The following is a 21,904-nucleotide window of genomic DNA, read 5'->3' as shown; positions in this document are numbered from 1 at the left end:
TGGGCAGACAGAACTGCTTTCCTTGTTTCCGACCCCCCTGTGTGTGGTTCTGGCACAACTTCTTCTCTATTCTTTTTTTTTTCCCTCCAACGATATTTGATTAATTTTATAGTTTGAATGTGCCAACACTTCCAGATTGAAAGTAGTAGCGCAATAACGTGCTGTGACACCTTCTAAGCAGTTAGAATGAAACTCCCTCCCTCCCTCTGCCTGCAAACAATCACAAAACAAAAACATATTTACTATACTTGTGCCTCAGTTGGTACTGGTACTCTAACGAAGCAGTGGCACTACTAGGTACCATTCAGAAAAAAACATTCAATTACTCAAGGAGCTAAATATCCGCCACATGCAAATAATGCTGTCCACACTGATCACGTATATATCCACTATATGAGTTTCTGATAAATGTATCAATTTCCTTAGTGCATAATTACAGAGACATAAAACACTACATTCACTGAACATATTAAAAAATTACGTGCAAACTGGAACAGAACCACAAGGAAAAGAAAACAAAATCTTTTGATGTCCTCAACTTTAACAAACAACTTGGGGACATTGACACTAACATCTAACAACGTGGGGCCTTTGAATGGCCAGTAGACTACTAAAGGTTATTTCTTGTAGTTCTTCGTTATGAGAAACATACATGTCTGGTGTTATTGTAAAATATTTTGTTTTCTTTTCCTTGTGACCAGAGACTTCGTCAAACTGACCACATTCAGTCTTTTAACCTCTTACTGTTAGATAGCTCTCTTCCTGTGACAGATTTCTTCCTGCTTATGATAGCATAGTACCTTCTTAATCCCTTCTGGCTTAAAGCTTCAGTCTCACATCTTTAAGATAAATGTGAAACTTATGTTCAAATTAAATTAGTGATATGCTATGAATTAAGCTAGCTGAGCTGTAAGGCACCAAAAACATAATGCAGGTGTATCAGGCCACCAAGTCAGGCAGAGGCAGTGCATAATCATTTACTGAAACAGATAGCCACAATTATAAAAAGAAGATGGGTTGAATAAAGGTACCTGCAGTTGCCTACATATAAAGCTTCCAGCAGGTTTATGTACTTTATAGAATTGAGTGGCTCAAAAAGGACTGCAGTACACCAAACACTTATAACGTGAGAATCTAGTTTGGACTGTCCGTTTAAATGTTGAGATTGTTTAGTAGAAACAGTGAAGTAGTCTGAATGGAAATCTACCATATATTGTCTGCATTTTTCCCTCATTCGTTCATATATTACCTTGTTGCCCACTGAACATCTGAAATACCTACCTGACTGTCTCACATTTCTGATTTCCATAACCTCTTGCAATTTTCTATTTGCCTTTTCCATCTATAGCATGATCAATTCATCTTACTATTCTACCTCACAACTCATCTTTGTCCACTGACTCCCCTCCTAGTCTGATTGTTTTCACACTTCTGACTACACTGGCTGCAAATGTCCCCATTCCCAAATTTCCCAAGAAACTGTGTAATCCATTATAAAAGTAACTAGAATTTTTCTTAAGACGTAACGAATGCTCGATGACTTGTGAGGTCCAGATGTTTCAGTATCCCAAAAAATAAAAGACATAACCAGATAAGCTTTATTTCGGCAATTGCCATAAAAGCAAACACAATAACTTAAGACCGTAAAATCAGACAATAAAAAAACTTAAAAACAAAACTGATAAAACATGTATATAATGTAGTAGAATAATTAAAATATTTATAATACCATCAGTTAAGACTAGCAGCATTTAGGAGGGAACATGACATAACATAATTGAAATATTTGTAATAGCCACAATTAAGACTAGCAGCATATGGGGGGACTTCACAGCAATTTTAAGATGCAAGAGTGAATTTCATCCAACAACTCATATACTGGTTATCAACTATAACACAGTCTATAAAAAAAAATCACAAAGGACAGCGAAATGCAACTCGGACACACAAGAATTTAAGTTGCTGGATGAAAGCATTTTTGCTCTGCACTTACGGGACTGTGCAGAGATCTTAACTGAGTGGTCAATTTAATTTCACCCAGGGGATGTTCCCCAAGTTATGCCTTTTTGGTACACTTCCCGCAGTCCTGCAGGACAAGCAGTTTCAGGCCTGTCCACTTCTGTGTGAGTGAGGACTTTCTGCTCCTTGGATAGGAAATAACATCACAGGTAAAGATAAAGTTGCCTAGATGTTTTGATGGTAAGGATCTTCCTTCGGAGTAACCTCTTCTTGCTCAACAGACTGTCTGTATGTGACAAGTGGGAAGACCCAGGATGTTGTTCTAGTGTCAAGCTTTTATGGCTTTATGAAGACATACTCTGTGTTGGGAGGAAGAAAGCTGCTTCTAATTTAGGAGCATTTGTTTGATGTAATGATTTTTTTTGTATAATGCATTAACAACCCTAAATAGGGTGGCAGAATGATTTACATAAGTGGCAGAATCAATTTCACAGCAACAGCGAGCTTTGCAACAGTCAAAGAAAACATTTTACAGCACAGCATGTAAACAGCATATTTTTGGTTAAATGCAATATAAATGTGGTGGATAGCCTAAGTAGGTAAGATAAGGTAAGCAATTGACATAGGGGACAATGTACATTGGAAATTGTGAATAAGTTACAGTATAAGATGGTGGTTTTTGAGGGGAACATAGAAAAACATTTCAATGACTTTCAGGAGGTAGGAGAGCAGAACATTCAGCAATGATTTACTAAATGTTTAGGGCAGATTTGAACAGTGCACATAAAGGAGCCATGCATTATTTGGTTAAGATTGACTAATAATATCGTAGCGCTGCGCTTGGTAGCAAGTAGGACTGCTACAAGCGCTCTTCTTGTATTCCTACTTGTGCTTTGCTTGTAACTGCTTTTAAAAACTGTTTTACTGTTTTACTCTGTGCACATTACCTTGAATTTGGCCCGCTCTCTCCCCGTTCCACCGCAGCAACCAGTGCTGTTTGTTGTGGAGGGAGGCAAGCGGCACCACTTCCTGTTTGCTCCTTCTGAGGCGATCATCTTCGGTGGGTTGACGCGCTAGTCTACCACTCCGCCCTGATTACTTAAGGGCTGGGCAGCTTCGCGCTCGAGATTGACTAATAATATCGTAGCGCTGCGCTTGGTAGCAAGTAGGACTGCTACAAGCGCTCTTCTTGTATTCCTACTTGTGCTTTGCTTGTAACTGCTTTTAAAAACTGTTTTACTCTGTGCACATTACCTGAATTTGGCCCGCTCTCTCCCCGTTCCACCGCAGCAACCAGTGCTGTTTGTTGTGGAGGGAGGCAAGCGGCAGCACTTCCTGGTTGCTCCTTCTGAGGCGGCCATCTTCGGTGGGTTGACGCGCTAGTCTCCCACTCCGCCCTGATTACTTAAGGGCTGGGCAGCTTCGCGCTCGAGATTGACTAATAATATCGTAGCGCTGCGCTTGGTAGCAAGTAGGACTGCTACAAGCGCTCTTCTTGTATTCCTACTTGTGCTTTGCTTGTAACTGCTTTTAAAAACTGTTTTACTGTTTTACTCTGTGCACATTACCTGAATTTGGCCCGCTCTCTCCCCGTTCCACCGCAGCAACCAGTGCTGTTTGTTGTGGAGGGAGGCAAGCGGCACCACTTCCTGGTTGCTCCTTCTGAGGCGGCCATCTTCGGTGGGTTGACGCGCTAGTCTCCCACTCCGCCCTGATTACTTAAGGGCTGGGCAGCTTCGCGCTCGAGATTGACTAATAATATCGTAGCGCTGCGCTTGGTAGCAAGTAGGACTGCTACAAGCGCTCTTCTTGTATTCCTACTTGTGCTTTGCTTGTAACTGCTTTTAAAAACTGTTTTACTGTTTTACTCTGTGCACATTACCTGAATTTGGCCCGCTCTCTCCCCGTTCCACCGCAGCAACCAGTGCTGTTTGTTGTGGAGGGAGGCAAGCGGCACCACTTCCTGGTTGCTCCTTCTGAGGCGGCCATCTTCGGTGGGTTGACGCGCTAGTCTACCACTCCGCCTAACCTTCTTAGCTTGCTCCCGTTTGCGCAGCGGTGACGCGCAGCGGTAGCGCCGTAGACGCGCCGAAGAGGCGCCAAAGAGAAGCCAGTCTGCGCCAGTCCGCGTCCAGACGCTTCCTGCTGACTGGTGCCTGGCTTTGCCCGTCATGGTAGGCCCTCCGCTGTCCTATGACTCATTATCCCTGCATGCCCTCCGTTCGCCACTTATTCTGACATGTGCTCACACTTTTTCTCCTTCCCACATGGATTATATTTGTCCAAACTGCAATTGGTGCCCTTCCATCCCCCCTTCCTGTCCGCCACCTCCCATTCAGGAATGGAAAATGTTCCTCCTCAATTGTAGGTCTATGTGTAAACATCACACCGAGCTCCATTCTTTGATTGAAGATCTCAATCCTCATGCACTTTTTTTAACCGAAACATGGCTCCATATGGATAACGATCCAGCTATTGTCTGGGCCATCCCCCAAGGATTCACATTAAAGAGACTAGATCGCCAGACTGGGAGAGGTGGAGGAGTGGCCATTGTTTATCGTGACAGTTACAAATGCCGAACCACCCCCACTACCTCGCCAACCTGCGAAAGTCTACACTTTTCGCTAGAGTTGTCACCAACCACTACCTTCTCTGGCATTCTAGCCTATCGCCCCCCAGGTGCTCCTAATAATTGTATTAGTAAAATTACGGATCTCGCTGCAAGTAACGTGCTATCCTCTCCCAACTTCACCGTGTTGGGTGATCTTAACCTGCATTTAGATGACCCTCACGATACCGCAGCCAATACCCTTTGCTCTAACTTTCAAGCGCTGGATCTACAGCAGAAGGGGTTTCATGTAACCCACAACAGAGGCCACCTGCTAGACCATATCTACAGTAACATTGATGATCTTATAGTAAAACCCCCGGTTCCGCTACCTTGGACGGATCATTTTTTGATTCCTTTCTCTTGGCGCACTAATCCTTCCCCCTCCACTAGCGGTCTCATTAAAAACCGAGGTAGGAAATGGCCCTTGCTTCCCCTCCCTGCCTGGGAAACTGCCCTGGCCAAAGATATACCCAGGAAGGTGCTGAACTCCAATACAGCAGCTAACAATTTTGATGACTGGATCTCCTCTACACTCAACATGGTCCTCCCCGTACAGGCTAGTAGCTCTATGAAAAGACCTAGAGCTGCTCCATGGTACACCCCTGCCCTTAAGGCCATGAAACTAACCTGTCGGAAACACGAAAGGGCCTGGAGACAGGACTATTCCGAAATTAGGAAGGATGATTATAGAGCCGCCATTAGGCTCTATAAACAGGAGATAAAATCGGCACAAGCTTCCTTTTATTCCAGCAAAATCGATGAAGCTGCCAATGCTCCAAGGGAAATTTTTAAAATTGTTAAAACACTTATTTCACCCCCTATTGAACTTCCTTCTGCAGACAGTGCCCAAAACCGCTGCAATGAACTAGCTGTTTTTTTCTCTGAAAAAATTCAGACTATATACTCCTCTTTTGGGGATGCTGACAGTGATTTAGACCTTCCTATGTCTACCACCTCTGAAGCCCCCGTCCAGTGTATGCTTGACGCAATCCCCCCATTAGACACTCTGGCACTGGATAGACTCATCTCTAAAGTCACCACGGGCTCCCCTAATGACCCAGCTCCCCCTCAGACCCTTGTTAAGGCAATAGACATAATTCACCCGGTCATATTGGATGTTCCCAACACTTCCATCTCCTCAAGAACCGTACCTCCCTCCTGGAAGTGCGCGATGGTGAGGGCCCTGTTGAAGAAGCCCAACCTTGACCAATCCAACCTGGCGAATTATCGTCCTATCTCCTTGCTCCCCTGGCTGAGTAAACTACTCGAGAGGCACGTGAACAACATCTTGATGAACTTTTTGGAGTCAAATGGTCTCCTACGTGCCTCTCAGACCGGGTTTCGGCCCCTACATGGGACCGAAACAGCCCTCCTGGCCGTAACTGAGGAAGCTAGAGCAGTGTTAGACCAGGGTGGCAAAGTCGCAATCATCTTGTTAGACCTCAGCGCCGCGTTCGACACGGTGAACCATGTCATGCTATTACAACGTCTGGCAGACATGGGCGTGTCGGGCCCGGCGCTGGACTGGTTGACATCCTTTCTGGTTGACCGCTTCTTTCAGGTCTTTGAGGGCGAGGCAGTGTCACCCAAACATCCTCTTAGGTGTGGGGTTCCTCAGGGCTCATCCCTGAGCCCCACCCTGTTCAATGCTTACATGGAACCTCTAGACAGGATTGTCCAGCCCTTCGGTGTGCGTATTGTCACCTACGCGGACGATACCCAACTGGTGGTCTCTTTGGACCACTCAGAGGTATCGTCCAACACCCTAGGTCCCTGTCTAGAGGCTGTTGCCAGATGGATGCAATCCTCCCGTTTAAAACTCAACGGGGAGAAGACAGATGTCATCTTATTGGGCAACCCCTCGCCCTCTGTCTTCTCATCCATCTGGCCTCCATGTTTGGGCCCGCCTCCCGCTCCCAAACCTCAAATAAAAAGCTTGGGGGTTTGGCTTGACACCGCATTGAACTTCTCAGCCCAAGCCACAAAGACCGCAGCCACCTGTTTCGGCCTGATGAGGATGCTACGGAAGGTGCTCCCTCTGCTTCCATTCCAGGCAAGGAGGATTCTAGTCCAGGCCCTTATACTATCTCGCCTGGACTATGGCAATAATCTCTATATGGGAGCCCCTTCCTATGTCATTCAGAAACTCCAAGTCACCCAAAACAGTGCGGCCCGTTTGCTTTACAATCTCCCTCGCTGGGAGTCAGCAAGGACCGCCATTGGGGAACTCCATTGGCTCCCCATAGCGGCCAGAGTACAATTTAAAGCTATGTGTACTCTACATAAAGCCTTCCACCACCTTGGTCCTGCAATTCTGCAACCCCTGATCACCCCCTATGTCCCCTCACGTTCCCTTCGTTCCAGTACCCTCCAGCTGGCCTCCTCTATCAGAGTGAGGAAAGCCCGTTGGGGAGGTCGCTCCTTTTCATACACCGCTGCCAAGTTCTGGAACACCCTCCCCCTTTCCCTTCGAGGAACCACCGATCATCTTTCCTTCAGAAAAGCCTTGAAAACTCACTTGTTTGCCAAATCCCGCTAATCTGCCCGAGCCTGTGCTAAGTTAGCTTTAGTCATAAGCGCTACGAGGCCTCCGGGTAGATGGCGCTATACAAGTGCAATTTCATTTCATTTCATTCATTTCATTTCATTTCATTTCAAGAGAAAGTTCCTTCGGATTTTGGCGGCATTGCTGTACAAAGCTCTCTTCAAAGTGGTGGTCTTCCTCAGCCGATAGTTTGAGGTGTAAAGAAACCATTCCTCTTAGGGTTCTGTTTCCTCTAGATAGGGTCAGTTTGTTTGCCAGGTCTGCAGTGGTTGTTGGATCTTCAAAGGATAATCAGTTAGTAAGTGCTAGAAGGGAGTGACATGGTGAGATGCCAGAGATGGAATGCGATAAGAAATACTGAAAATGAGAAGGGAGCAGTACCCATATTAGAGGCCTCTTGCGGGTTGTTGATGGTGTTCACGGTTCTACACACATTGCAGGTAGTGCCGCAAGTATTTTTATTCTTGTATCCCTGTTCACTGGTTTGCCTTACTTTGCTAGTATCCAGAGTCCCACCAAAAAGCTGCACATGTCCTAACTGATGTATTTAATAATGAGGCCATTCCATTTTGTGTTTGGTGGCTGATATTCCAGACTATTAAACAACTTTGAGTAAAAAATGGATCCTCACAATAGAAGGGTAGTGGCAGAAAAAGGCAGGTGCTAGCTAGCTTACATTATCAGAGAGAAGTGCCCCCATCATATATCCAATGATCAGCATGGCAGATGCTCATTTCCTTCATTTAGTATGGGTAGTGGAATATGGCCTTGCCGTATGACATGACTTTTGTGTGAATGGAGTCCTTGAGAAGCTGAAAACCTTCCTTTTTAAGTTGTACCACTAAGCCCTAGTATTAGTTAGACTCACACCAGTTTAGCACCAGGTTACCCTCCTGGGTGATATTGCACTCTACAGATTTGCATAGCATATGGTGGGACCAACTAGGGTCATCACACACAGAAATCCACACTAAGTTTAAAGACTTCAGGGGCTTGCTGTTGGTTAGGAAGGGTCCGTAAAACACACTCAGCAGGATCCATATCTTAAATGCATTTATCTACCTTAGAGGGCTTGGGTCTTGATTTATATTTTGTGGAGAGTGAACCATTGGAATAGCGATGGAGTTCCCTCCCTGTCTAGGGTATGGTCCGCCAGCCCAATTTAATTTCGGGCGGATCATAGATTAGCGATGGCAGAGACTACTCTGACTCCACTGTCGTCAAAATTATTTGATGGCCCAACGGAGAAAGGGCTGAAGGAGGTGTGCCTATATGTCCGCCTACCTGATTTAGATGGGTAGGCATGTAGGCATTTTTCATTCCTGTCACAACCAGGAAAAACCTTATGGTAAGAGGCACTGAAAAGTACTAAATGCCCCCCTTGCCAAAATTTTAAATCTTGCTTTGGGATTTTATTTTTGAAAAAAAATTAACTTTGACTTACGGCTCTGTCATTTTTGATGGTGTCATCCGGCAAAGTTGCAATGCATGCGCATGAACGAGCTTGACAGTAGTTCCAGTCGATGCATGAAATGTTCGCTGGACCAGTGGACATTTCATAATTTGCCAAGTGGCACCTTCGTCCCAATGGCGGAGAACCAGCTGCCCAAAAAATTATAAATCTGACACTTAGTCTTGAATGAACTAATGTATATGTGGTACTAAACACTGTTGAAGCTGAAGAACAGGCCCCCAACCTCCTCCAACTGGTGCAGTGGGTCATTTCCTTCATACGTGGTAGAGATGGAGTAAGTTGACCTGTTTCTGTGTAAAGTTACCAAAACGTTTCAAGTCATTCCTGAACTTCTGCTTTCAGAAGATCCTTTCATTTTCTTTTGGGGGGTTGTGATTTTGGAACTACATTAACAAAAGGGCAAGTGGTTCCTTTCAGGGACATTTGAGGAGCCTCTACATTTGTTCAACACCATTAGCTTTCATTTGAAAGGTCCCAGAAAGAAACGTATAGGGTGCCGATTCTTCAGTCCTCATCTTGTAATGTAAAAGCTGATGATGGCGTGGGAGTATATGGGCAGGTGTTACAGGTTGTAGTTGTTTATAGGACAACAGAGTAAGGAGCTTAGTGTAGTGCTAAATTAAAAGCTATAAAATAGAAAGTAATGAATGGGGTGATGATATGATTTCTCACCCATAATCTTTTATATATATATATATATATATATATATATATATATATATATATATATATATATATATATATATATATATATATATATATATATACATATATATATATAATTATAATATGTGTGTATATAAAATATGTATATATATATATATGTATATATACATATTTATGTGTGTTTTTAAATATATATTTTCACTGAAAAAAGTAAACGTTAACCCCTTCACTGCGGGGGGTTATTCCCCCGCTGTGCTGGGGGGAGGGGGGCGCGCACAGCACCCGCATGCTCATGCCGAGCTGAGCTCGTAGGTGAGCTACGGCGCTCCTGTGCTCATGACGAGCTCAGCTTGTCACAGGTGTATTGCCTCCCGTGGAACGCTCAGCACAGGAGGGGAATTCTCCCCACACCTGAGCGTTCCACGGGCCATGACGAGCTGAGCTCGTCATGAGCACCGGAGCGCCGTGGCTCATGACGAGCTCAGCTTGTCATGAGCGTCCAAGGGGTTGCGTTATAGTTAGGTGAACTCAGTGACAACATTATCATTAACACAGAAACTCACCAGTTATAGGTAGTAGCGCTAATTATAGCTTCTGCCCCCTCCAGGTACTGCTTATGAACTCACATATGACATCACTCATGACATGTTCTATGACATCATTTATTACATCACTGAGTACAGGTTATCCCTACTTTGCCCCCTTCTGTCTATTTTTTGAAGTTTAAGGTGTGTGGAATTCTAAAGCCTGGGCCTAACCCCCTACAGCACAACCCCTTTGGCTGAAAGATTACACTACCGCATTATGGACCAGGGAAGGGCATTGTCTGCATTAAAGGTAATATTTGTGTCCATTTGTTAATGCTGTTCGCACTTGTATTTATGGTTCATTAATACAGAGCCTTTATTGTTACCGTGAGCACTCAAAGGAAATGTAAGTTCAGACTGCACTACTGACAGTGCTTCCAGTAAAAAAATGTGTACACACATTTGAAAATTTTAACAATATGAAGCTGTGTATAATGCTTACAGGATGCTCTTTGATTAGAAACAAATATATGCAAAAGCTTGAAAGCAAGATTAATTATTCTTTGCTTACAAAATAAAAGGTATTAAAAAAATGCAACTAATTAAAAAAAAGGTTTTGCTAAGCTATTGTGATATATTAGGTACCATTACTTAGAAGTGTCATTTAGTAAAATGTGTTGATGCAAGTATTTCCTAAAAATATTCATAATGGGAAATCAGTGTAACCAATCTCAATAAATGTATAGGAAACATGAAAATAAACAAGCATTTGCAACGCCAAATAGGTATGAGATTGGTGGTCAGTGTTATGGTTTTGTCAATGCGCGTCTTGTTTTGACATAGTTTTTGTAAAACATTGTTATGGGAGCTGCTGGGCCTTCATCATTATAGGAAACATTGTCAAATGCAAAAATATTTTTGGTCTCAAAAACCACATATTGTCGCTGTAGTTCCTGACACTGAATAAAACTACTTTGCGTGACAATATCCTCCTTGCGAAAGAGAAGAATACTGTCGATCGTAGTGAAGCCATCCGGTAGATAGAGAGAGATAGAGTCTTGATAAAAGCTAAAGGTCCTAGTAAATTGGGGTCTGGTTTTTTCTTTGCATTAGTGCAGATTTATGGCTTTCGTGAATCCACAAGAAGTTACAGAAGAAGGTCAAGAAATCGTACTCCTAGAAAATATTTGTGAACTTCATTTTAACATGAGCAAATATGCATGTGTAGATTTGGTAAAGCGAAAATCTTTTGAGCGATAACAAGTTCACTTTTCCACCAACCACTTTTTCTCCAATCCTGAAATAAGTTTTACTTCTGCCCTTGTCATGAGTACATTTCCAACCTTTCTCTGTATGTTGAAATATTAGAGATACGCTGATAAAAACCCATAAAACATGCAAGTTAGTAGTTTGCTCAGACTCCAAAGCGTATTTCAACCATGGGGAATTATTGCTTAGCGCTACCTTCAGCCCAGTATGTAGATCTGTGGAAAGGTGGCAAAATAAGGGAATTACTAGCATTTAAACCCTACCGTTGTATGAGCTCTGGCATAATCAGAGAGACTATTATCAGAGCTCTTATATAATGAGATTACTGCCATAATTTGTCACAGGACTACGTGGCACCGAAGGGACACATGGATTTTGTTACAGGACAGGTAGATTTATGAAGCAACCTGTCTCATGGGCAAGTAGATATTTTATTAAATTTCACACCCCTGCCGGGTTTTTTACGGATTCAGACGAGTCCTAAGATGGCTGCTTTCACTTCCTTGTTGATGTGATGGCAGTCAGTCAGATCTCAGGAGGATATCTGTCCGCTCTGTGGTTCCTGCGGGGTGTGATATACAAACATTTTATCAACCTTAATTTACCCAAAACTACTGAATGGATTTACACCAAATTACTAAAAAAACTGTTTTTGGATCAAGATCTAGCAAAACTTGATGTAAATCTGTTCAGCAGTTGGGGTTGTAGCAGTGTCTAAAAATTAACAGTGGAAAAGGCATTTTGGGATCGCTCTTTTTCTTGGTCCCCACTTCACGAATCACCTCGAAACTTTCCATAAGCAAACTAGTCAAAAAGTAGTACTTTTTTTAAAGCCATGGAGATTATTAGCAATACAAAAAAAGCATTTCCTATTGAAATACAATCCTGACTATAGGTACCCAGTGCCAATCGCCACTGAGATATATATATATATATATATATATATATATATATATGTATGTATGTATATATATATATATATATATATATATATATATATATATATATGTGTGTGTGTTTTTCTTAAACTGTCAAAGTGACATTATAGTTAGGTGTTGGAATGAGACATTAGCCAACATTAAAAACCCACTTAAATACACCAGTTAGAGCTTAGACAAAAAACAATGACTCATACTTCTGTCATGCACTGGCCTTAGCCCAGGCCCTGCACCTATCCCTGTACAAGTGCCCAACCCAAATTCTCAGGGTTTTTATCAATTTTAATATAATAAATGATGTAATACGTGAGATCATAAGTAGTGGATGTTAGGGGGAACGTAGTTTTTTGACTAAACTATAACTGGTGTATTTCAGTGCTTTGGGTGTTTTAAAATATTAGTTCATGCCTAATTTCAACAACTAACTATAAATTCACTCTTTCTGTTATTTAATGTAAGTTAAGATCTTAGAACCTAATGTAGCCATAATGTCACTTTAAACTTTGCTTTTTTCGGTGAATGTTAGTTTTATTAATGATATTCTAAATCGGATCAATTTGCCAACCCTTCGCATGGAGCCAAACCTCCATGCACCCTCCTTCCACACAGGTGTCGAAGTCCAGACCCCTGCATAAGGCCAAACCCAACTGCAAATGTCTTCTGGCTGTACAGAGCAGGTGGTTGGCCAGAGATTCTAACCTCCTACACCCAACCCCTTGCGTGCCAAAGGCAATGCACAAAAGGAGTTGGTTCCAGCCGAAGGGTTTGACTTTGGCCAGGCACTGTGCCCAACAGCCGCCCCCCCACCTGCGGTCAACCCTTGCTACGCATGTCCTTTGGCCATACGTCCCCAACCAGCTTTGTCTTCTCCCTATATTTTAATTTCTTTTTTGGGGTACTGCTGTACTCTTGCGGTACACGCCTTGCAAGCTTACAACCCATGGTACAGCAGTATCGTGCAAGCTTCCTCTGAAGCTTGCACGCTGCCTCAGTACCATGGGATGGAGGCTTGTTGGTGGGTCCTGTGAAGTACAGTGGTACCAGGTGGAAGGGCAACTCTAGATTCTGTGAGAGTACTGTGGTACTAGCTGCCCTCAAAAATATATTATTTAGTACGATTTCCTGTGTGAATTCATGAAAGCCGTAAATCTGCACAAAGGAAAGGACATATTCCATGAGTGCACTTTTGTGACTTTCTTTAGGAATTGGGCCCCGATTTAGGTCTGGAGTTAACCAAGACCTTTTTTTTTTAATTCTCTCTTTCTCTCTCTCCCTCTCTCTCTCTGTCTACTGGCTGGCTTCATTGTGAATGACAGGATTCTGCTCTTTCACAAGGAGCATATCAGTACACAAAGTAGTTTTGTTAAGTGTGAGGAACTACTGTGACAATGTGTGTTTATAGCGACCCCCACAACTTTCTTGTTGCGTGTGCCAGTGTTTGTTATCACGATGAGGACCCGGCAGCACCCGCAACAATACAGTTTTACAAAAATCATGTCAAAACAAGACATGCATTGACAAAACCAAATGGCTGACCACCAATGCTTGTTTATTTTCATGTTTCTTATCATTTTGTGAAACTGGATACACTGATTATTCATTATGAATATTTTTGGGAAATATCAGCATGCACCAATAAATATTACTAACTGATGCTTCAAAGAATTGGTACTTATAATTTTATAGTAGTTCAGCAAAACGTTTTATTTTTCTAAGTTCCATTTTTTTAATGATTATTTTATTTTGAAAGCAAAGAATCATCAATCTTGCTTTCAAGCTTTTGCATATATTTGCATCAAATCAGAGCTTCCTGGAAGTATTATACGTAGCCTCATACTGTTAAATGTGCAAACGTATGTACAAATGTTTATACTGGAACAACTGTTAGTATTGCAGTCTGAACTTACAGTTCTAAGAGTGCTCACCGTAATAAAAATTTTTCATTAATGAACCATAAATACAAGTTCGAACAGCAATAATGTATGGACACAAACATTACCTTAACTGCAGACAATGCCCTTCCCTGATCCATAGTGTGGTAGTGGAATCTGGCAGCCAAAGGGTTTGTGCTGCAGGGGGTTGGGCCTACTTGTCCCAAAGACATAATAAGCATGAAAACCTGTTGTCCTTGACCCCAAACAATATAATGTGAGCGTCAGGCTATAGGAATTCCACACCCCTGCCTTAGACAAGTTTGATGTCCCAATTATTATTTTAAAAAATAACCTCCAAACTGAACTCCAGAGCACTAGTGCAGGATATTTCAACTGAGGTCACATATAATACTACTCCTCATTATTCTAAAACACCTCTGCCCAGTATTATATGGAAAGACCATCAAGCGAAGCAGCTTACATATCCTTTGCAGTCAACTTCAAGTCTAATCTTTCTGATGATTTTCCAAGTAAACATGTTCTGCCTCAACTTGAGGTAACATACAGTTCACCAGGTCCCCTAGGTATGCCTGAACTTTCAGATTGTTCACAGATTCCCTAATGCTCTGCAGCTGTTTATGCCTAAGTATCTTTTGGGAGTTCTCAAGCAAGGTAAGCAATCTATTTCCCTCAAATGAAATGCCTATCCCGCTTGTTATTTGCATTTGCCAACATTACTGTTATTGTTCCTGCACCCTGTGCCCTCCTACATACCCCTGAAGCAGAGGAAGCATGTTTATCGTGCACAGAGCCAGCCACCATCTTGATCCAACTTAGTAGATGTAAGTTCCTCCTGATTTGCCTCAGAGCCTCCTTTTGGATGACACTGTAGATACAACAATGTGCAAGTTTGCTTTCTTCCGGATAGTCACAATGATCACCGTCTTGGTTTATATTTGATAAATGGCTACTAAAGATTCATTGTGATAATCCATTTGATTGAGATCAAATTATGATCAGAGACATGCTTTCTATTTCCAGATCTCTTCTAGTGCTCCACCCACAATGGTGATCCCATGCTTGGTATTATTTGCACTGAGGGTGATTTATGTGCCTCCTCTTCACCCTTAGTTATTCCTTGGTCTAGTGTTTTGCTATTCCTCTTACTAAGCAATGCAATTCCCCCACATCTCGGATTACTAACACCTCGATTTCACTGAACTCTTAAAAATGGAGGAAGCTTTGTATCGCTAGGTTAATGTTACAATGTTACAAAGTTCTCCAGACTTGCTCCAATAATTTGGAACGCTCTTCCTCCCGAAATCGGGTCTAATCCTTCCATTGCATTGTTCAAAAAACATGTCAAATTGCTACTCTTGAGTGAACATTAACAGCACCAACCTGTACTCCTTCTCAAGCCCCCTGTCTACAGATTTGATACTAATGTGGTTTCGATGTATGTTATGCTTGTCTGTTCAATTGTTATCTAGTTCTATGGTCCTTCTGAAACTGTACTTGTCGGGCCGACTCCCCAGCCCCGGACCTTGATTGTTTCCCCCCTTTTGTTTGATAGTGTATTGACTTAACTACATAATTTGTGCCATTATGTTGTGTTTTTTCATGCTTTCACCTCTATGTACAGCGCTCTGACACCCATAAGGGTCATGTTCACGCTTTGTAAAACTCTTCAAATAAATAAATTGCAGAAAGTGCCCTCATGCAATTACATGACCCTATCTTTCTTCTTAATGATTATAATTGTCATCTAATTGCAAAAATGAATGAATCCGTCTCAATTCATGACAGAGGTCAGAGAAGGGTGTCTCCCAAGAATGCCCAGTTCAGTGAAAATGTAGCTCAAATGCGGCTCATTCTTTGTAAACTCGAATAGCCGTGGAGGATTGAATAATCATCTGAGGCTAAACATAATTGTTTAATTATAAGTACAAAGAAGAAACCAAAAAGTTTGCTTATTTTACCTCAAACATTTTTATGGCTACCAATTTCTCTAAAGCTTATTTCTTTCCCATTAAAGAGTTCAAAGAAGCCCAGGTCTCTATTAGTCTATATGACAATTTTTACGATTACTTCAAGGGGAAAATAGATAATATTAAAGCAAACCTTGCATTGGCGATCCTTCTTAAATTTTATTGCTATCAGAGCATGATTGTATGCTCATGTATTTCAATCTATGAAATGATAAAACATATTCATTGTTAGTAAAAAAAAAAGTCGTTTGTGTGGCTTGTCAACCAATATTCTCCCATTAAAATTGTATAAACATCTTATCTTTTGTAATTGAATCAGGTGTATGCTCAGGCCATTAATCTTAAAACCACTGAACTGAAGGGCTATTCTGTGAAAAACTTTCACCAATTTAATACTACAAAAGGGGTGTTGAACCCTCCAAGGGCGACATTAGAGGGGCAAATTCTGGCTTCCTTATAACTGTCTCACCAGGAAGTGACACTCTCTTTTGCGTGCCGAGAAAGAGTTGCACAGCCTGATACAACTTTGTGAACAAATTTACCTCGTACTCGATGAAGTTCTCAAAATTAATTCCATTTATTTTCAATGTTTGTCCATGTTTGTCCGTCACGTCAAAGATACAAAGTTTCATGTTTTCAAGCATTTTTCATTTGCACAGGAATTGCCCATCCAGGCCTATTCACAGGCACGTATCAACTTCATTCCTCCGTGTTATGCAATTTACCCAATGCATTTCAGTCATATAAGACCTTCTTCAGGGGTATCTAAAATCGTTTAAAAAACATCTATTAATCCCAAACACTTAACATACCACCCAAAAACTGCTTGAAAACATACATGAAACTTTGTCCATTTTTGTCCGTCACGTCAAAGATAACAAACATTGAAAATAAATGGGATTAATTTTGAGAACTTCATAGAGTATGTGATAAATGTATTCACAAACGTGTATCAGGCTGTGCAACTTTTTCTCGGCACGCAAAAGAGCGTGTCACTTCCTGGTGAGATATTGCATGGTGCTTAAGGGACATGGTGCTTCAAGAGTGCATGCACGCCAAAATTGATAGACTTGTTCAACAGAAACCTTTGGATTAAAGAAGGGTGTGCTTCAAGTCTTTTTGATTATTCCTTATAACTGTGCCACTATCTTCAACTTCATCTTCTAGCACTATGCGTCATTTAACAGTATAGCTGTGTGTGGATTGTTATTTTGTGAACCAGCTGTTCCAGACCCTAAGCCCAATGGCTTGAATAGGACAATGGTGGCCGACTCTGGTTCATGCAGCATGGCCAACCTTTTTCTTTACATGTCTCATACACATAGCAGCTCCAGTTTCCAACGATAAATCTGGTTGGAAAATTGCCCCTGGTTTCTTTTTCATGAAATTGCAGGGCTGAAGAACACGTCCAGAAGCTTGGGTACTGCAGCAGCCCTTCTACTTCACATGCCAAGCATTTCTGACTGCTTGACCACTTGTGTCCGTCATTTTCTCTATTTCTCATTGAAGATGGAAATGGACTGGACCGTCTGATTCCTGTGGCACTTCTGCTCACCACTCCAGTGGTCGCCTGTACTCTGGGGCATAACTCAATTTCTGCACCTAGTACTGTGGTATTATGCTCAGACCTGTTCAGAAGGCACATCAAGCCCAATGAGCAGAGCTACTGAGCAGGGCATCGTATAAATGAAACTGTCTTATTATACAATTAGTCCTCACAGATTCCCATAAAATGTACACAATGCCACAAACTGACCAAAGTGGTGTGCCATAGTGATTTATATAAAGTCTGAGGTACAATTAAAGTGCTGAGCGAATAACAAATCAAAAATGGAATTGAAAGTCTGTTTCGTAACCTTTTAAAAAATATTTTTGTGTGGCCAATTCTCTTGTTCCCAGTGACATTGATAGGCTCATGTTATTACTGTGAAATGCTTGCACATGTATTATGGACTGCTCTGCACAGCATGACAATCATCAGGAAATCCCATGTAAATAAAAACAATCCACATGTCACTTACAATCATATATGAGGGATAGTCACACAAAGTCAATCTTACCTTGCAAAGAAACAAAGTTATGAGAACATCACTTACGTGTACTTGTAGACATGTATATGGCTGTAGGGGATGGGTATATCCTAGCAATTATACCAAGTGAACAAATCACAAAAGGTTGGTACTGTGAACACCTTAACCATAGATGTATATCAAACACAGTGGCAGAAACAGCAGCTATATACATACACATTCCTGTCCACTTTCCACATGTGTGTATTTCTCTGGGAAAGTAATATTTATTTGCAAATGCAATTCAGTTTTAAGAATGCCATTCCATATTCTAAGTTTATTCCATAAAGAATAAACTTCTGTTAATGTTGCATTTCGCTAGTGCAGCCATACTTTCGTCTTGTGCGACCATTGCTGTAGAAGTAATACTTTGTTTGAAAGCCATTACCCTGGTAAGGACATCATTCCATATATCTTTCTGTAATAAATGAGTTATTCTGTGGAAGCCTTACACTGATCAGAACATTCTTCCTTAGTCCCATCGTGTCCATTCCTATCAATAGTAATAATTCTCAGTAGGCCAGAGGAACCCTCAATACTAAGGCTGTAAATTCTTGATTAGAATGCTTTTACTCAGTTGCAGTTAATCACCGTAGGGTAGTAATATATCATAAACACATACCCTCTTCAGTCTTCAAAGTAGTATAATGCATGATAACTGCAAATCCACTGGGAATATTAACGAAGGGAAATTTCAGCCATAACACTACACATGTCACATCATTTTCTAGCCGCAGCACAGAGGTCTGGACACAGAAGGGCTGCCAACAGCACAATTCTGGTAGCCAATTATCTTTACAACCCAATTGTCATGTGTCACCATTCAAAATCAGCCCTCGACTGATTAATATCAACATGTCTCTTTTGAAGTTGTACTTTTGTATGATTTTGGATTGACGCAATATTAAATAAAGTTGCTGCTTCTTGACTGGCTAAAAGTGAACCTGGATTGCATTCAAATAGGGTACTGTTACTTTACTACCATTTATCACAGTTTAAACCTATTGTATTAAAATAAGTCATTTAATAAAAGTTGATATCACCCCAGTTTTAATGGTGAATATTAATTAACAAGATGACACTATTATAGTAATAATGGTTGATTAGCTGTAATAAAATGCACAGTACATTCTGCCGTCTGTAAATGTGTGTTCACTTCTGTAAATATATGTTCAATACCTTGTTACAAGAACTCGTGATCTTTAAAATAGTTACAGAGCTTTGCCCCACTCTTGGTGGTGGCTGTCTTCCAAGAGAAAAATTGGATAAAACTGACTGATCATCTTCTAATCATTTAGAATTGCAAGTTTCTGCCACCCAGGGCAAGGAAGCTGTCGCCAGTTTTGTGGAGAGCCAAGCGTCAACTGGAGATCCCAGCACAGAAGAAAAGCAAGGGCTACTCTACGCTGAACAGGTCCCCATTGAGAAAAACATCTTTCTCGGTTATACAGAGAGCCATTCAGAGGACTCGCTAGAGAAGAACTTGGCATCCCATGACTGTAACACTAAAGAAGGTGACGATGGAACACTCCCTGCAGATGACAATGCTTCCTTCTTAGTTTCAGAATGTACACCAACTACTGGTGTAAATGCAGCAGAGCAAGCAGATGACAGACAAGAGGTAGAAGAAGGAGAAACTGGTGAACAAATAGTGAAAGATTTTTTAGAAGTGAACCCACCCAAGGAAGAAACAAATATTTCGTTGGAGAAGTTACAAGGAGAACTAGGCGACAGTGTAGCTGAAAACATAAGTGAAAAAGAGCTTGACTACAATCTTGAATTTGATAACGCCAAACAAAAGGAACATAATGATGATGAGCAAGACCCTTCTTTCACTGAAAAAAATCAAGCTAAAGAGAGCCCTGAGCCATCTGAAGTAACAAATCGGATAACCCAAGGAGATATCAGTGAGACTAAAGAACTGGGTCATGTAATTGAAGTTCAGCATAGCAAAGATGAAGACCCTGATTTAAATGAGGTAGCTGTGACTACTTCTACTAGTACTGAGACTAGCACTCGTCATGTAAACCAAAAAGAAAAGAACTTTCAAGAACATATCAGGGATTCATTTGGTGAAATTGAAGAGGTGCCTGCACTAGCAGTTTCAGAAGAAGAGCAAGTTAAAGATGCTTCAATCGAACAAGAAAATGATGTAGATCATGATAATGTGCATGAAGTCTCAGTCGAACTTAAGACTCATTGGGAAAATGAATTAAAATCTGAAGAAAGTTCAAATGAAGCTGAAAGCGGCCAACAAGACCCAGAGGCTGCTTCTGAAGAAAGTCAAGAGCTGCAGTTAGAAGATATCAAAGAGGAAGATTTCATGGAAATGCAAGCATTGTCAGAGAAAACAGAGGATTCTTCTGAGGACACTACTGTCATAGAGGATGTGCTAACACCTTCAGGAACACAAGATGATTCTTCTGAGGAAGACTTTAATATGGAGGAAGTACAAGAGTCTTCAGAAAAAACAGGAGCTTCCAAGGGAGACTCTACCTTAGAGGAAGCTCATGGGCCTTCACAAGAAACAGAAAATTCTTCTGAGGAAGTCTCTATTGTAAAAGAAGTTCCCAAGCCTTCAGGAAACACTGAAGATTCTTCTGAGGAACATACTATCATAGAGGAAGTTCAAGAACCCTCAGAAAAAACAAAAGTGCCTTCTGAAGATGGCTCTATGAAAGAGAAGGTCCAGGAGCTTTCAGAAAATAAAGAACGTTTTTCTAAGGATGACACAGTGATAGAGGAAGCCCAAGAGCCTTCCCTCACTCCACAAGAGCCTGTAAAAGAAACAAATGACAAAATCAGTGAAGAGGAGCCCACGCCTTCCCCTACAGATGGTGAGAATGACCGGAAAATTATAAACATATTCGTATCAGCCTTGATGTAACAGAATAATACCCTCGATCGACACTTAGAGGAACCTGTCTTCTATAATACTTCCTACATTTTTACTGTTTTAATCCAGAATAATTAATTTCAATATTTTTATTAATGGGCATGCTTGCAACTTAGTTAACTTAATCCAAGTAGGTTTTAAGGAGGTAAATGTAAAATGCTTAAAGTGTAAAACCTGTGCTTTGCTTCCACGCATGGCCTCTTGCCTGATTGCTTAATTTAGGTGAAAGCGCATGTTTACACTGCTGTCTGTGGAACTGTCAGCCTGAAGGGAAACATATTCTTACTTCTTGCCCATATGCCACACTTGTGGTCACTGCCTTGAGAAAGCAAGTGATTCAAGTCAATGAACATTTTCCCCCATCAGACATGTAGGAAATATTTTAAGAAATATATAAATCTACTGTGCGAGGCAACTATTGACTGCGTACTGTCTTGTTTCTAATTTAGCTTTTAAAAGGTAAGAATTCACTAACAAGGAATGGTTAGATAACCTTGGAAAGGATGCTGTAGCCTTTCTTATTTTTATTTAATTTTCTCCAGATGAGCCCATTTGCATCCTTTCTTAAGTGATCACCCTGAATACCAGTGGTATTAAGAGCATTGCATTGTATTTTGGGAAACTTCCTATTCTTACATACAGTTAATCTCCAGATTATAGCTAGTAATTTTCATTATGCTGAATCCTACGTTTTTTACTACTCTGTCATGTAGCTTGTGGTATATGTGCATCCACTAGTAGAGACGGAATTTCGTGTTACCACCTTTATACCATGAATTTGTAGCTGCTACCCCAAGCAAGGGTTGATATATGCATGCATCTGATAGAGACTTCTAGCCACAGATTCCTTACCTTATAATATTCTCCAGGCGTCAGACGAAGAAGAAGTGTGGCTCAATGGTTAGAGCGGCAGACCCTGATGCAGAGGTCTAGCCCGGGACCAGGGTTCAATTCCCCGCCTCGGCGGGTCTTGGGCTCAAAAATTCCACGGACCTGATAATTCTCGCTCGGTGCCTATTCCAATCATGGAGTCCCACTCTGCAACTCTGGGCAATAGCTTGCTTAATCTCCACAACGGCCCCCACAAC

The 21,904-nt window shown here is 41.4% G+C and overlaps 1 protein-coding gene across 2 annotated transcripts in view; it reads left to right on the top strand.

Annotated features, from left to right (window-relative positions):
• SRL (sarcalumenin) overlaps positions 1–21,904 on the top strand; it is a 169,382-nt gene that overhangs the window by 55,826 nt on the left and 91,652 nt on the right. For both annotated transcript variants that reach the window (XM_078663128.1, XM_078663129.1), the window contains exon 2: positions 19,219–20,757. In XM_078663128.1, coding sequence (XP_078519254.1) covers positions 19,219–20,757 — 1,539 coding nt within the window. The remainder of the gene's footprint in view (positions 1–19,218; positions 20,758–21,904) is intronic.

The sequence above is a fragment of the Lissotriton helveticus genome, chromosome 10 (genome assembly GCF_964261635.1).
Source record: "Lissotriton helveticus chromosome 10, aLisHel1.1, whole genome shotgun sequence".
NCBI lineage: Eukaryota > Metazoa > Chordata > Amphibia > Caudata > Salamandridae > Lissotriton > Lissotriton helveticus.
The sequence above is the reverse complement of the archived record's forward strand: the minus strand, read 5'-3'. Positions and strand labels throughout refer to the sequence as shown.